The sequence below is a fragment of the Sciurus vulgaris genome (genome assembly GCF_902686455.1).
Source record: "Sciurus vulgaris genome assembly, chromosome: 5".
Classification (NCBI taxonomy): domain Eukaryota; kingdom Metazoa; phylum Chordata; class Mammalia; order Rodentia; family Sciuridae; genus Sciurus; species Sciurus vulgaris.
In genome coordinates, this window is record NC_136465.1 from 10,287,592 (window position 1) to 10,304,183 (window position 16,592).

The 16,592-nt window shown below is 53.0% G+C and overlaps 1 protein-coding gene across 3 annotated transcripts in view; it reads right to left on the bottom strand.

The window, feature by feature from the left end:
• Window positions 1-532: 532 nt before the first annotated feature.
• The window catches only part of EPHX2 (epoxide hydrolase 2), a 47,841-nt gene continuing 31,781 nt past the window's right edge, over window positions 533-16,592 (bottom strand). For 2 of the 3 annotated variants that reach the window (XM_079141279.1, XM_079141280.1), the window contains 9 exons: window positions 15,807-15,892; window positions 12,331-12,442; window positions 8,383-8,454; window positions 5,993-6,026; window positions 4,263-4,365; window positions 3,542-3,611; window positions 1,557-1,637; window positions 1,146-1,204; window positions 533-974 (listed from right to left, as the gene is read on the bottom strand). In XM_079141279.1, the coding sequence (XP_078997405.1) occupies window positions 896-974; window positions 1,146-1,204; window positions 1,557-1,637; window positions 3,542-3,611; window positions 4,263-4,365; window positions 5,993-6,026; window positions 8,383-8,454; window positions 12,331-12,442; window positions 15,807-15,892 (696 nt within the window). In that variant the 3' untranslated portion in view covers window positions 533-895. Of the gene's footprint in view, window positions 975-1,145; window positions 1,205-1,556; window positions 1,638-3,541; window positions 3,612-4,262; window positions 4,366-5,992; window positions 6,027-8,382; window positions 8,455-12,330; window positions 12,443-15,806; window positions 15,893-16,592 lie in introns of those variants that run through there. The other variant, XR_013764012.1, reaches the window with a different exon arrangement.

Below are 16,592 nucleotides of genomic sequence, written 5' to 3' on the forward strand. Positions count from 1 at the left end.
CCAACCTGCAGTGTTTAAGGAGGCTGTTGCAGGGCTTTGGTGTCAAAAAAAGGGGAAATGGACAGATGATTGCAGGAGACCAAACCAGGGTGACCTGGGGCCTAATGATGTGACAAGAGAAAGGAGAGGCTGGAGAGGAAGACAGCTACATCTGCACTGAGCCATGCAGTGGCAGCTAACCAAAGGGGTCTCTTTGCATTGAAAATGAAATCTAAAACTTGTTTCCTCAGTCTCATTAGCACATTTCAAGTGCTCAAGGTGTGCGTCAGTACCTGAGCAAACTCTTGCTATGGAAATGTTCAGTCAACTCTGGAAGGGCCCAGGGCTCCTGGTGCCAGCTGCTGCAGATCACTGCATCCTTCCAGAAGGCTCCCCTGGATGGCACTGATCTGGATCACGTGGCACCCTGGAGATCACAGCAAAGCCCAAGAGCAGAGGAAAAGATTCCCTTCGAATGCAGTCATTTCTAACAATGAAGAAAGCAGCATCTTCCAACACTGGCCTGCTCTCCCAAGAGCACAGACAGCAGGAGCAAAGTCATCGTGGTTTTATTGAGTAAAGGATCCCAATCTCTGCTGAAATGCTTCAAAATGAACTACAGATTTGGCTGCAAAACTATAAATTGGTCAAACTGAAATCATCACCTGGGTGCTGCATTTTGTACCGTCAGGGCACTAACCATCTTTGGAGATGGATGGATGAGGCAACTGTACCCAGAGAATCAATCATGTGTTATTTTTCTTGGATTTAAAATTACAGCATATTTGATTAACTTCATGTAAAGATCACTTTGGGGCAAATTCCTTGGAACAAAGCCACTGGTCTTGATAGATGCATGTGAGGACAGGGTTTCCCTGCAGATGAAGGATGGAGTGCTGCTGGGTATGGCCACAGGTTAAATCTTCGAAACCACTGGTGGGTCCCTGACGTCAGTCTGCAGCCACTTAATGAGGATCTGGTTCAACTCAGTGGGCCTGGAGGAGAAGGCAATTCACACTCGGAACTCATTCTCCCCATGCCAAGGTGGAGCTGTGGGGGTGAACGCCAGTCGGGCAGGGCAGGGTGGAATTAAATACGAAAGCTTTTTGGGAAGTGAATGGAGAACCTTGCTTCCCTCTCCCTGCAGGGGCGCCCAGTCTCCTTACTTCTCCATCTGTGTCCAGTGCCCACAATCCTTAATGTGTCCTCGTTTCAGCTGGGGAATCTGAAAGAAAACCCATCCAGAAAGGTCTGCGGCAGTATGCAAATGGTGGGTGGGGGCTTCAGGCTGCTGCAAAGAGCCGCAGAGGTCACCCGGGAGGAGGCGTCTTCCCCTCTTCTCCTTGTAGGCCACCCCTGCACCCCAAGAATCCTGCATTACCCAGGAAAGGACTGTGGAATGAACAAGAGCCTACATCAGTGAAGGGCAGGGAGTGCCAGTCAAGCGGGGACAGTGATGTCAGCAGACCCCCATCAGGGCAGGGCTTCAGCTGACCCTCCCGCCTGTTGGGACAGGTGCGTCCTCTGCTACTCTCCCTTCCAGGACACCTTGACCCCATGCAGGGCCATTCCCTCACCCATTCTTCCATGTGCTTGGTCATCTGAGGGGTTAGCACGACATCCTTCTCTGCTGTAACCATCAGGGCTGGGATCAGGATCTGGGAAGAGAATGGGCCATAGGAGCGACCAGCAGGCTGCCACCCTGCCACCCCCATGCCAGGCAAGAAGCCATGCCATGCTCTTATGCCACAGTGCAGATCTCCACTCTGAGCCCCCCTGGGAAAGACCCTGGTCATGCCCCTGTGGGCCTGGCTTTGTTTCTGCCAAGCTCCAAAGGACAGGTCAGGTTATTCCTGGAGTCTTTAGGATGCTGCATTTGGAATGTAGTGACCAACATGTGTATGGGTACATGCATGTGTCAGAACACGTGTGCTGGCCTGCTCTGTGACTGATATTTGTGGAACTGATTCGATGAGGAAAAGATGTCCTCAAATGAAGGTCAAGATTCATTTTTTCTGATTAAATAAAAGCTTACAAAGGGCGGTCAGGATTCCAGAGTGCAGGTGGGCCATAGCAGTCGTGCATGACGCATCAAAGCCTCAGAAATGACCTGGCTTTGATCTGCTATGAGCAAAAAGCACAATGGGGCCCGGAAGCCTCCCTGTGCTGTGAACTGCCTACCACTCTCCCACGGCGGACAGATGGGCGTGGCCATGCTCTGCCCCGCCTACCATCCTCTCATGCCTGCTGCTGGGCATGGACGTGCTCTGTCCCACCTACCACTCTCCCAGGCCTGCAGCTGGGCGTGACCGTGCTGGGGATTTGTCATTTCTTCACCTACACGCAATAATGTGCTCCTCACCTCACCCCTCCTCCATGATGGCCCAGGAACCAGGGGAAGCTAAGAAGTGATTAGTGACTAGAACTAATGCCAAGTCACTGCTATAGGGTTCTGTAAACTCTAGAATGTTCCAAACCCAAATGTCAATTGTGGCAGAAGCAGAAGAGGCAGGAGAGGCGGGAGATTCCCATGGTGACCCTAGAGGAAGGGGGTTCCCAACCTTAGCACGGTCTGGGTTTTCTTTCCCAACACCTTTGTTATTATTTGGGTCCAGGCCAGCAGAGATCTTGCCCATCAGCGTGCACTTTGGTAATTTCCATCAGCTATCACAGTGATGATAAGGACAACGAACATGAATGACTACTATGTGCCACGTTTTGTTCTTAACCTTGCGTGCATTAACCCATTTTGCCCTTGCACAACTCGGCGGGGGCGCTCTTTATTTTTGCCATTTCCTTATTGCAGAACAGGCAAAGAAGATCAGAGTGGTAAAGTGTCTTTCCCAACATTGCACAGGGATTAGACTTGGGCCGACTTACTTCCCAGCCTGCTTTTGGTCACTATGCTATACGCTCAGCTGTCTCAGGACCTACTCCAGAGGTCAGGACCTGCCCTACTGTGTCGAGTAGTGTCCGGAAGGCCTGGCATGCTGCCTGGTGCGCGGCAGGCACATTCACTCCATGGAGTGGGCCCCGGGCTCCAGAGGGAGCTGATGAAGGCCTGGTTCCCTGTGCCATCTTGTTGGGGAGGGTGCAGTTTCCCTCTGGATTTTAACATCTGGGATGGAAACTCACTTCCTTTGCCCACCAGAGGCCTACGCAACAAATGAGGAGATTGAGATTCAGACAAAACCAAAGGGACACAAGAGGTCTATGCCCATCTCTCTGAGGGGACCAAACTCTACTTTGTGGTCGGGCTGCATGACCCATGCCACCCCTGGAACCACCTGGCCCACCTGCTACCCTGGCCTGGGCCACCACTAGGAGACCTGGGCATCGTGGATGATGCTGGACAAACGCTGCTGGTCCCCAGAGCCACCCTCCACCATGTGAGGGGCGCATGAGCAAGGGAGGACTCCCGAGTGAAGTTCTGTCCTAAACCCAGAGGAACAGCAGCAAGTGCAGGTCTGTCCACCCGCTGGGCTCCCACCAGGTGGGGCCAACAGGAAGCCAAGAGCGCCGGGAAGGGCAGCAGGGGCGGGTGGGGGAGGACACTGCTCACCTTCCGTCCCGAGGCTCTGCAGCCCCACTGCCAGTTCCTTTCCATGTTTCGGTACCAGTTGAGGGGACCCCTGGGGAATGGACGGAGAGTCGCTCAGGTAAGCTGGGGGCCTGACCGCCATCCCCCTGACAGGAGGCCGCGCTGCACACAGCCAGCCATTCTGGGGAGAGCACAGCTCTGCAGGGCGAACCCCGCACTCACGCCTGGCGGGACACACTCGCTGAGCTCTACTCAGCAAGGCCCAGTGCGTGACAGGGCCCCAGCTCAGGGGGCTTTGGGACCCATGGAAGCTGGTCCTGTGGGTCTACCCTGGTTCTTGGTGGGGCGTGTTTGGGCTTGGGGAGGCTGCTGGGGACTAGAGACCACTGGCCGGCTCCAGGAAAGGTGCAGGTGCCAGGATCCGTACTCTATTTCTCACTTTTACTGGTTGGCTGGGTGGTTTTTCTGGAGACAGAACCAGAGTTAACCCAGAGGAGTTATGCTGAAGAATATCTCAAACCCTCTGATCTGCCGGGCCCCAGACACAAGGAAAGAGCAGCCGGCCACCCGGAAAGAGGCTGAGCCACTCAGGTAGTGAGCCTGCTGACACTGCAGCAATCACGCAGAGACCGCAGAGACCACTGGCGTGTGGGCTGTGCGAGAGGGGCGCTGGGTCCCCACCCTGAGAGCAGCCTCCCTCTCCACCCACCGCTCGCCTCGGGTTGGGGCCCTGTCTCTTTACCTGAAGCCAGACTTCTTGAACTGCTGCACATAGAACTGAATTTCCTCCTCTGTGACCATCTTGCTGAGGCTGGGATCTTCAGGGGTGTTCACCAGGAGTCCTCCTGCAAGGAGCCACCTGTTCCCTGTCCAGTCAGCAGCCAGGCCTCTGAGTCTGCGGCTGGTGCTGGGTTGGGTGCCTGGGCGCCCCTCACGTCCCATCAGAGAATCACATCCCTGCCCTCACTGCGCCATGTCTCCTCCAGCTCTGAGCTTGTGTCTCACTGTCACTCTGGAGCCCGGCAGTGCCCCCCACACTGTCCTCAACGTCACCACCTGACACCATTGCTCGGGGACAGACCACAGCACGTGCCCTCAGCCCAGCTCCAGGATGACGCTGTGTAGGCAGACACTGGCTGGTCCAGGTCCCCTCCCGCTTGCCTCTGGACTGAACCTCTTTGGACCAGCTGGACTAACTGTCCCTTAGAGAGTCCTGGATCTCCACGGGTGATTACTCTGGTTTACCTCCAGGCCAGGAAGAACCCCGGCCAGGGGCTCGTGTGCTGCTATCTTCTGATCTCACAGACCCTCCTATGGGTTCTCAGCATGGAATCCCAACTGGTCTTCAAGGTGCACTTTGTCCTGGCAGTTCCCGGGCCCTAAGGGTGGCCCGTGGTGACAGCGGGCAGCCTGGGCACACTGCAGCCTGCCAGCAGTCCCCAGGGCTATAAACATGGGGGCCTGCGTGGGGCCCGTTCACCATTACCAGACTCACAAAGCCCCGAGGTACAGCAGCCAGTCACTCCAGATCTGTACACTGTACGTGAAGGGTAAGCGGGCGGCCGCGGGACTGTGACAGGCTGGGGCCCCCTGGGCACACCCTGCCTGTTTCCTCTACTCTGTTGCTGTGGCCGGCCTCCCCGAGGGCAGCGGCTATGCCTGGGGTGCCTGCCCACTGTGGCAGCCAGCTGCTGCTCACCTGTGTGCACGGACCTTTGTGGAGTGAAGGAACAAGCAGACGAATGAGGGACTGTGTGAAGAACTCCAGGGATGGAGGCAGGAAGGGGGCTGCTCTTGGAGCACCTGGTGTCCAGGGTCCTAGGGGTGAACCCACTGGGTCCTCCTGGACAAGCCAACCCTCCGAGACCCACTTCTTCATTTGTAATACAGAGATCATCCGGGCACCATCAGGATGTTATGGGGATGATAAGTACTCGTAGGGGCTCAGACAAGTGGCAATGATCTTCACTACTAATAAAACTAAGTGGATAATGGCAAGGCACCATGTGGGAACCGTGCTGGGTGTAGGGCGTGGGACAAGCTGCAATCTGAGCTCCACTTGATCCAACCCACCAGGGAGAACAAAGATGGTCTCGGGAGGGAGCAGGTGCCGCTACAGCAAGGAGCCTGGAACGGCTGCTGATGACGGAGGGGCGGGGTCTAGTCCCATCCTGCTGCACATGCCAGGTGGCCCCACCGCCTGGGCTCAGGTCCTCAGTAGAGGGTGGACTGGCCCAGCCAACCTCTACAGTCCTCTGAGCACCAACTACTTAAGACCTTGGTCCACAGGTCCCTAGAGGCAAGGGGCTTGAGGTTGTGTGGCCAGGCCAGGGTCAGGGTCAGAGTGGGCACCAAATACCACCCTGCAGGGACATGAGCTGGGCAAGTCAGAGTTCAGGACTGGAAGGGAGGCTCGGGGCTTCTGCCACGGCCGGGTCCACTCAGCCTTCATCTCCTGGGCAGGACTCTTACCCATTTCACGAACATTGTGCACAGCCAGAAAACTCTGCGGGAGGAGGATTTGGAAAGCATGCCATGAGCAGGTCGTCGGAAGAGGCCCTATTAAACAAAACTCCCACCAGCGCCACCGCAGAGCCCCCAAGGAGTGGGCAACGCGTCCTGAGACCTCAGTGCGGGATGCATGGACACCACAGGCTGTGCATTTTCCTGCACATGCACACCCAAGGTAAAACTGAATTCATTCAAGAGGCACAGTAAGAGATCAGCAACAACAGACTGATTATAACAATACGGCAATAAAAGCTACAGGATCTGGCCTCTCTCTTTCACTCCCAAAACACCTTATGAGAGACAGAGACGATTCACATCTCCAGGGGCAACGTTAGATTTCGATGCACTATTCAGAATAGGGCACAATTTTATACTGACAATTTATTTCTGGAATCTTCCATTTAATATTTTTGAACCACGAATGACCAAGAATAACTGAAACCACAGAAAATGAAATGGCAGATGGAAGGTCCACTCCATGACAAACATGCCAAGTCCCCAGGAGGGAGAGGACCTTTCCAGAACTCGGGACCAAGGCTGCACACAGATCTTGATAATGTCAACCACAGAGAGCAACGGATGAGACCTTAGGCCTACAGCAGGTAGGAAACTAAAAATGAGGTGCCCCCTGTCCCTCCCCAGTGAATTCGGTAAATCTGGAGTACTTGGTGTCCTGGATCTTTAGTTGAAGGGTGAACTTGGAGGAGGGGGAGGGAGGGAAATCCTGGGGAATGATATTGGTCAGATTATACTGCTATATTGTGTGTAAGGATAAACGTGTAACAAATTCCACAATTATGAACAATTTTAACGTGCCAATAAAAATATGGGGGGATGGACTAGGAAAAAATCCACCCATCCTGACAGATTTCAAAGGAGTTTATTCATGTCAGCTTGGTACAAAGAGGAAACCAGAGCATTCCCCTAAAATTCATAGCTACAGGCTTGCTTGCACAACTACTGGCATTTGAATTTGCACCGTCAGCCTGGCCTGGAAACCCCAAGATGTAAAGCAAGCTGGGCTGGTAATGCCACCAGGATGCTTGGCAGGAGAAGTGCTAAACCACTCAAAAGGGTCATTTTCTCAGTTCCAACAGAAGGGACTGGTACAGATCGAGTGCCGCTAAAGATGAGCTTCCAAACCAAAATGACAAAACTCACACACACACACACACACACACACACACACGGCCCCATAGCAAGAGACAGCAGCAAAAGCAGCAAATAGTAAGAAGACTCTCCCAAAACATCAAATGATAGGGAGAGAGAGAGAGAGAGGAGGTGAAAAATGAGGATGTTTTAAATGGTTAAAGACACCAAAGAAGGAGCTGGGCACAGTGGCATACGCCAGTAATCCCAGCCGCCTGGGAAATTGAGACAGGAGGATCCTAAATTCAAAGCCAACCTCAGCAACTTAGGGAGGCCGTAAGCAAATTAGTGAGACCTGTCTCTAAATAAAATACAAAAAGGGCAGGGGATGTGGCTCCGTGGCTAGGCACCCAATCCCCCATACAAAAACCAAAAACCAAAACAAAACAAAATAAACAAAAACCACAAAGGAAGAAACTGAAAAATAAAAATAGAACAAAACTATAAAACTCAATGATTTGGAAAAGAAGCAAATACAACTTTCATAAATAAGAAAGCTATTCATTGAAATCAAAAATTAAACTTCAAAGAAGGGTAAATGGTAGATTAGATACCATGATTAGATATCATGGTGTCTTAGACAATTCATTAATATACAGGAGTATACACAGCTGAGGCAGATTTCTCAAAAGCAATAGCAGAAGAGAATTCTACATTTAGATAAACCATTCTTTAAGATCAAAAGCAGAAGTAAAGATTTTTCAGGCCCAAATAGAGTTTTCCACTAACAGACTTTTCTTGAGAGAACTACTAAAGGAGGCACTCCAAGAAAAAGGAACTTAACACAGTATGAAGGAGAGAGAAGCAAGAAGTGACCAGTTTCTACTGGAAACATGGGGAGGCCTAAGTAGGCACTGACTGTACATACAGCCCTAGTGGGACCACCCCGGATCCTGGGCAGGAGCTGAGCGTTGTGGGGTGTTCCAGAAAGGTCTAGGGTCAGGGTTGGTTTTGGACTTGGCTAACTCAGTACCCATGTTAAAATGGTGATGGTGACAACGTGTGATTTCCAAACCATCGCTGTTGTCTCAGTGTTTGGTCAGGTGTGACTTTTCTCAATTAACAGGGGAACAGTGGAGTGGGAGGGACCCCAATCACCCTGACTGTGGAAGCCAAAGACAACAGGGCCAGATGGCTGAGTCCCAGACATTCTGGCTCCCAGGCAGCCCTTCTGCACAGCAGCCCCCTCCCCAGCTGCTCACCTCATCACTTGCTCTGAAGAAGCTTTTGAAAGTCCGGCTCAGGTTTTGTTCCAGTTCAGCCTCAGCCACTCCCTACAACAGCGGAGAAGGCAAAGTGAAGGACCCCCTGACGTTCTGGAAACCGATCCCCTCCCCCATCTGATTGAAAGCTGGGAGCCCCGACCTCCTCCATCCCACACAGCCCCCCCCCCCCGCCCCGTTTCATTAGAATGGACTTGAATACTCATTTTAAAACACACGGTCAAAAAAGACTGAAACAGAACAGGGTGCTCGCAGTGCCCCTCCCCGGGTAGGTTCATGGATGCTGCTTTCTTTGAGTTCCCCCAAACTCCTGCTGTGAGAACGTGTTACTTGCAATGATCCCTCTAAAGGGATCGGAGTGGCTGGTGTAGCAGTGGGTGGTGGCTGAGGGGGTGGTGGACTCTGAGGAGACCAGGGCTGAAGGTCAAAGCGATAAGCCCAAAGCTGTGCGCTCACCAGTCTCAGAATGGCTGCAGTAACTTCAGATCCAACTTCTTTGATTTGGACCTAAGTTATTACAGACCAGAGACTGGCAATGGTTGTCTCCTTAAGAACAGAGCAGCAAAGCTCCATTGTTAAGGAGCCGGATGCCTGTCCTTTGTGGTGACAAATTACCAGGTTCTTCTGCCCTGCGGGGGAGTTATTACACGTAATTGCTTATTCCTCCCAGGTTCCAGCAGGCCCCAGCACTGTGGGCCCTGACTGCTTAACTGCAGGGAATGGCGGCCAGAGAGGGAGGGGAGGCCGTGGGGCTGCATGTCTGCTAATTTTTCTTCCTTTTTCTTGTCCTCTTGAAATTCACATTCATAAGATGTTTATCTACTGTAAAAAAAGATGCTGTGGTAAAGTAGGTGAGGAGTTGACTGTCACAAATATATTTAAATGTCAGAGACATTTTGAACAGTGTGTGTGTAGAGTCCGTATTCATCAGTTCATCTATCAATTCATCTATACTTACGGCTTCTATGATGTGCCAGTTTCTGCGGGGGATGTACAGATGAGAACAAGCTCTATGGGCGTTTTGGGGACAGGCAGGTGGTGAAGTCACAGTTTATGCTGGTCGCCCCAGAGACAGCAGTTAGCTTTTAGTCTGGAGCCAGACCCTGGGAGCCAGCAGGACTTGGGGGCGGGTTGAGAGGGAAGAGTGTTTCAGCAGAGAGGACGAGGCTGCGGATGCTTTGAGACTCACTTAGCCTGGGATAAAGATGGAGAGGGAGTGTTCCTAACGAAATACTCAGGGATCCTCAGTGTGGGCTTCAGGAAATCTGGGACCTTTTGAACTGCCTGCAGGATTTCGCGTGCGTGAACATATTTCTGGGTAAAGAGTCTCTGACTTGTCAAATCCTTAGTAATACAGTAAGGCACAGAGCTGCTGGCCTGGGCAGCCTAGCTGCTCTGGGCTGGTGCTGGGAGGAGTGTCCACTCATGGGAGCCGGTGAGGAAGCGAACCCTCAGCTGCCCTGCTGACTCTACCAAACAGGACTCTGCATTTTACCATTATCCCCTGGATGACCTGCACCCCGGGAGCCCTGAAGGACCCCGCCCCTAGCAGACATGGCCGGAGTGCCTGTGGCCCGCAGCGACTCCACCTCACCCTGCCCCAGACGCAGTGGGACGGGTGCACGGCCTCCTCCTGCAGTGTCCCGTGGGGCACTGCCCGTGTCGCTGATCCCGACTATAGTCCAAGAAACTGCACAGACTGCGCCCGCCCAGAAATAAAACCAACAGACACCTGGGACAGATCTGCAGGTAAGATCCTTCCCTGCGAGAGTCACTGCATAAAACCAGAAGAGAAGACCGTCCCACCAGATGCACAGACTCTGACACAGCGACCCCAGGGGTCAGAGAAGCTGGCCCACCAGGGTGGCTGCCTTCCTCCTTCCTGCCCGCCTGCCTTCCCAGCCACTGAGCCTGCTATGGCCTTGCTTCGGCAGTGGGAGTAAAACCATGAATGAGGAACAGCGTGTGTCCATGAAAAAGTCCCAGGTGGTGGGAAAAGTAGACAGTCGTGGCAGAATTCAGTGACTTTAAGAATGTAGAAACTAATAACGTCAATAATAATTATCATGTACTGATGTTCTTCCTGGGCATCAGGCATGGTAAGAAACAAGCATGACCTCATTACTTCTTACAAAACCCCCATCTTACGGGTGAGAAAATGGAGGCTCTTGGGGAGCAGCTTCCCAGCCAGTCAGTGTCAGTACTGGGGCTTGAAATCACATGTGCTGGAGCCTAAAGTCCATCCTTTAACTCCGGTCTCAGGAGCCAAAAGGAGGAGCCCCTGGCAAGTTGGGCAGAGGACATTTATCACTGGTCTGTGGGACCAGCCTGACCTCCTGTTAATTAGGGCCAGATGGCTTCAGCTGGGCGCACAGCCAGAGAACAAATGCTCTTACCTGCTCCTCCCTCTGGCCTTCACCTCTGGCCCTCTGGCCCTTTGATGAGGACAGGTTTATTTACCTCTGTGCTCTTTGATTCCTCCTGGCTCTTTTGGCCTCCACTTGCTGTACTCAGAGCCCTGAGAGGACAAAGCCCTGTCCGTGCCCTGCTGGTCCCTCCAAGCACTGAAAGGCGCCCCCAGCTCAGGATGAGCAACTGCTCTGCTGGGGACGGTGCTCAATAAATAAGAATGGTGGCGGAGGGTGGCGCAGGCTGGCCAGGGCTGCATGGATCACTAGGACCGCGCCGCGCTCAGCTGCTCCCTTCCCTGCATCCATCTCTCCGCAGAGGCCGCCATTGATCCTCCTTGTAATTGAATCTCACCAACGGGCGGTGCCGTGATTAACGGGCCGCAGGGTTTCATCAGAAATCTCCAAAGGCGGAGCCAGTGCTGCCGCGTGATAAATGGCCCCTTTGCGGCCCTGCTCCCCGGCACAGATCCAGAGCTCTGGAGGGAGGGAGGAACCGAACCAAAGGAGGTCACCCCCAGAGTGCGCGAGGGCTAGGGACTGCCGGTCACTGAACTGTTTCATAGGTGTGGCTTTCGGGTTCTTCTCTCTGGGAACGTATGCTCCGGCCCTACTCTACCCCAGGACCAGCCAGAGAGGCTGCCAAACCTCCAGGAGGCTCCAGGAGCGCACATGCACAGCTCTGCGGGATCAGGTGGTGGTGGCAGAGGTGGGACTTCCTGGAGAAGGTGGGACTTCCTGGAGCAAGCAGTCTCCAGCCTGGGAAACAGGCCGCAAGGCCAGGGTGAGCGCAGCAGCCACTCTCGGGTGGAAGTCACCGTGTGCGAAGCCAGGGAGGCGGGCGAGCAGAATGCCCACTGGAAGACACCCTGCGGTCCAGTTCAGCAGTGCGGGGCTGTGTGGCTCACTTGTGAGGGTCTGGGCTGAGCAGGAGACCCACAGTGCAGCTCTCAGTGAGCCCCAGTCAAAGGTGGCAGTGACACCCATACTGTGTCATCCGTGGTCCAGGGGCTGCCTTGGAAAGGCGGCGTTGTGGTGCGTGGGTTGACACGCTTTCAGCTCACTTGGGACCCACTGCAGGACCTTTTGGCTTTCAGTGCCAAAATCCCAAAGCTCAGTTCTCTGTGAGTAGAGACACGAGGTCCCTGGTGACAGGCCAAGAGCTGTCTCCACCAACACAGATAGATTTGTCCAGCTTCTCAGCCAGAAAAGCAAGGCTGCTCCCGGTGAGCATGCAGACCCCACTCCTCAGCTTCAGAGAAGCAGGACAACCAGCACCTCGTGCGTGATCCCGCCGTGCCTGTCCCCACCCTCCCCCATCCTAAACACACCCACAGATGCGCCACCAACTGGAAAAGAAGAGGCCCAGCTCTTCAGCCAGTTGCACGCAAACCCAGCTGTAAAATCACTTTTGACTAATGCCACAGAAAATTAAAGGGGCCAGAGATAAACCGAGAGAGAGAAGGAGGGATGATGGGAAGGAAGGACAGTAGTCACCTCCGTGCCCCACCACACTTACTGGTTCCTGGAAGTAGAGTTGGTAATCAAAAACGGGGTTGGCTTTGATGCTCTCCATGGGCGACACCTTGGGATTTGCTGGTATGAAGGGAGTGTTCAAACTGGCCACTGCTCTGCAGGGATAAGAGGCAGCGAGTCAGAAGCCCGTCAGAGGAGGGTCTATAAGAACCAGGATGGCCCTGGCGTGTCAGCAGCTACATCTGCAGGTCTCACACCAGAGAGTGGTTCCTATCCCAGTGGGTTCCCCCCACTCAACTGCAATATTTCCTCACCTACCTGCCAAGACAAACACGCCCATACTACACACTCCGTATCAACACTGGTTAGATGATGTAGACTCTTGGATCTCTCCCTAGTTTTTATTTTGGGGGGGTGGTGGTGGCTGGGAATTGAACCCAGGAGTGCTCTACCCCTAAGTTACACCCCCACTTCCTTTTATTTTTTACTTTGAGGCAGGGTCCCATTTTATTTTGAGACTGGCCTCCAACTTGTGATCCTCCTGCCTCAGCCTCCTGAGTAGCTAGGATTACAAGCACCCGGCTGGATCTCTCATTTTAAAAATGTACTCACTATTCACTTTTTTCCCCTTCCTTCATCCACTCACTGTGTCTCCTCTGTGTAGAGTCTAATTCCATGTTATACACCAGGGATGAGAACACATAAAATACATCCTCTCTCCACAAAAGAGATTATAATAATTGAATAAGGAGAGAGAGAGACCAACGTACAGATGACTGCGTTATAGGCAGGCTGTGAGGTAGCCATAAGAATCGTGGGAAATACCAGGAGCGTCAAAGGAGAAAAGAAGGTCTGAATGGGACATCACAGAGGGCCTCCGGAATAAGAGAGCACTTGAACTTGAGAGAGCTGGGGGAGAAAGTGCCCTCGGGGGACACCGGAGGAAGCAGGAGCAGGGTCTGGAAGTGGGGCAAAGCTTGCATTCGTACTGGGGGGAGCGAGAAGACTGGTCAGAAGACCGGTGTTTGGCGGGGAAATAAAAACAAAAAGCCAGGTCAGAGCCTGACAGGAAGTGTCCTAAATGTGGACTTGATGTTGTGGGAACCAAGGAGTCCCCGAGGGCTTCGGATCAGAGGGGAGAGTGGCTCCGTCGCAGGAGCGGAGACTGACCCAGCAGTGACGCAGCCAGAGTCCAGGGCACAGTCAGCCAGAGTGCTGCCTGGCCACCTCGCAGGGAGAGGAACAAGGAGGGGTGGGCTTGAGAGCCAGCCCAGAAGCAGAGTCGAAGGGCTAGTGAGTCAGGCTGGTCTGGAGAGGATTCCATAACCCGCCAGCCTGGGAAAGCTTCTCCCCAGCAGAGAAGCAGAGGAGACAACGTCAGGGGGAGACAGGGACTCGGAAGAACCGGGTCAGTGGGCCAAGGGAATAAACAGGGGCCATGTGGTTTGGGCCAGTGCCGGCCAGTGTATATATAATTAAGCTACGAATGAAATTTAAAACTTACCCCTAGCCACACTAAAATCAATAAAAAGAAACAACCAAGATTTAACATTTAACCAAAGACATCTACACTATTAATAATTCAACATGTAATCAATATTCATTCATGAGCTTTTTCACACTTCTTTTTTTTCTTTATTTTTCTCATGAGGTCCTTGAAACCTGGCTGGTGTTTTCCATGTATGGTAAACTCAATTCGATTGGCCACATTTCAAGATCAACAGCCACATGACTGGTGGCTGCAATAGAGGGTGGTACAGATTATGTTCTAAAATAAATTATATGGATGGCTACAGGCTTCGAAGCTCACAATAGCAAACCTACTTTAAGCATTTCTTAAGCCACAAGTTAAGAAATTTTAGTTTTTAATAAATATTCTGAGGGTAAGAGGATTTTCTTTTTAATCAACTTCACACATAGTTTATTCCCTGCATTAAAAAAAATTGTTATCACAAAATGAGACGAAGGTCCATAAATGCTTTGGCCAATAGCAGAGTCCCAGGGAGCAGAGTCTGGAGGTGACTGGCAGAGAAAGGAAGGACGTCAAAGGGTCTTCTTGGACCCTGAATTAAATAAGCTAACAATTAAATGAGCAGTCCTGAATTAAATAAGCTCATAGCTTATCTCAGAAGAAAATCAAACAGGATGAAAAGAAATCCCCCACACAGTGGGCTATTTTTCCCATTTATTATCTGGTTAGGGACCTGCAGATCAATGTTGTCAATGATATTCTTAGAGGAGAGATCTGCCCCGGCCCAGAGGCTGTTCCCACCACAGACAGCACTGGAAGAGGGTCTTGGCTTCCTCTGCCTCCCAGGACTGCTGTCCAGCTGCCCAAGGACAGCAGGCAGGGGAGAGACCACTGCGGGGCCATGGAGACACGCCAGCGACAGAAAGAATCAAGAGAAGAGGAAATGGAAACCAGGGGTGCCTGGATCTGATGTCATTTATGCAAAATTTTTAATTCTCGCTGGAGAGATTAAGTTTAGTAAAACAACAAGGTGTGTGTGTGTGTGTGTGTGTGTGTGTGTGTGTGTGTGTGTATGTGTTTAATCTCCTTCAAGGTAGAGATCATGTTTCTTGTAGTTCCTTTTGTTCATCCCTGAAAGCATGCCCCTAGTGCAACACTTTGGTTAACTTAAGAACCACCTCTCATTTACATTGAGAGAGAGAGAGAGAGAGAAAGGTTAGAAAGAGAAAGGTTAGAAAGATCAGCAGAACAGCAGCACAAAAACTTTTTAGAATATTCTAGGAAATGTCTGATTCTTTTAGTCCTGGACATAACGGCCATGTGAGCAGAGGCTGAGGCTGAAGGAAGTTCTCTGGCGGTTCTGTTCTTAGAACCTTAGCTGTGTAGAAACGAACGGGATTCGCTGGGAGACGCAGAGGGCTGCTGAGGACCGAGTTTATCTAACTCACTAAGTGGGGTCAGGCAGGTTTTAGCTTCAGCTTGCCGGCCAAATGGGGTGCAGCCACAAAGCCAGCCGCTGTCTGGGTTCATCTGGAAGTTCCCGCTGGAGCCTGGAGATGCCCCTCTCACAGCCTGATGGTGATGGCCAGACGCCAAGCTAACAGCGTTCGCACAGCATTTGTGTCCAGGCAGTTCTTACTGCTGCCTTGTGGCTGGGGAAACGGGCCTGAGAGGTGACGTGACTGTCACTACCACTTCAGGGCAGGATGGAAGGACAGGTTTTCTGAGCCACCTGGAGCAGAACCCTCTCCTGGAGCTGAGCTCTGTGGCACCCCTCCTGCTCACCTACTGCCTTCAAGGTCCGCCATGGATCTCCCACTAGCCGCTCGGGCCCTGGATCCTCTGTCCCATGGCCAGGCACAGGCGCAGGTGCTGCTCCCTAAGAGGAGAGCTCCCTGGGAACATGTCGAGGGGCACTGAGGACCTGCTGGAGGGCTGTCATTTCCCACAGCACCTACTAGCGCTCCAGAAGTCTTCCGGGTGGGAGGCTGAGGGAGCTCTCGTGGCACTTGAGTCTAGTCTCTCCAAACGCTGGCTGTGCTGCTTACCTCACTCTGTCGGGGTAGAAGAGAGCCATGTTCCACACCAGCACGCCCGCCCAGTCGTGGCCCACGAACACTGCTTGCGGGATGCCCTAGCGGAAGAGAAAGGAGGGGCCCCATGCGGACGCGTTTCTGGAATGTGCTGCTGAGAGCCAAGGCCTCTCCCGGCAAGCCCAGGCTCTCCACAGACCCGGCCAGAGCTTCTCCAGGACGTCCACCCTCCTCCGTCCTCATATGTCCCCAGCCCCCACACCCTCTCTCCAACTGGCCTTTGCAATTTTCTTAGACGACCAAGGCCCCTGGGCCCAGTTCCTTCTCCTCCCCGCCCTCTCGCAAATCCGGTGGGTTCCCCTCCCTCCTCCTCTCAGGTGAAGTGCACCCTCCCTCCCCGTGTGCCACGTTCACATTCCATAGGTTACGGTTCTACCCTCGCTCTTGGGCGCGCTGTTCCTTCCAGTTCAAAAGCACCTTGGCCTCCCCCTTCCCTTCTGCTCTGCCCGACAGTGGCTGCAGCTCCCCTCTACTGAGCACCCACTGTGACAGGGACCGTGCTGGGCGTCTATACCTCCCTTAGCTGCAACCCTTCTCCAATACCCACTTCACAACCAGGCTCCCACCCTCAAATAAACCAGGCTCTCTCCTCTCCCTCGCTGCTGCCCGTCGGCCACCTCAGGGCCTTTCAGACCCTCCCCGCCTGGGACCCCCTTGGTAGTTCCTCTGCTCCTTTGTATCACCGGCTTCTTCCCTCTCATCCCCAAGTCCAGTGCCACCTCCCACTAAAGGCCACTGCTC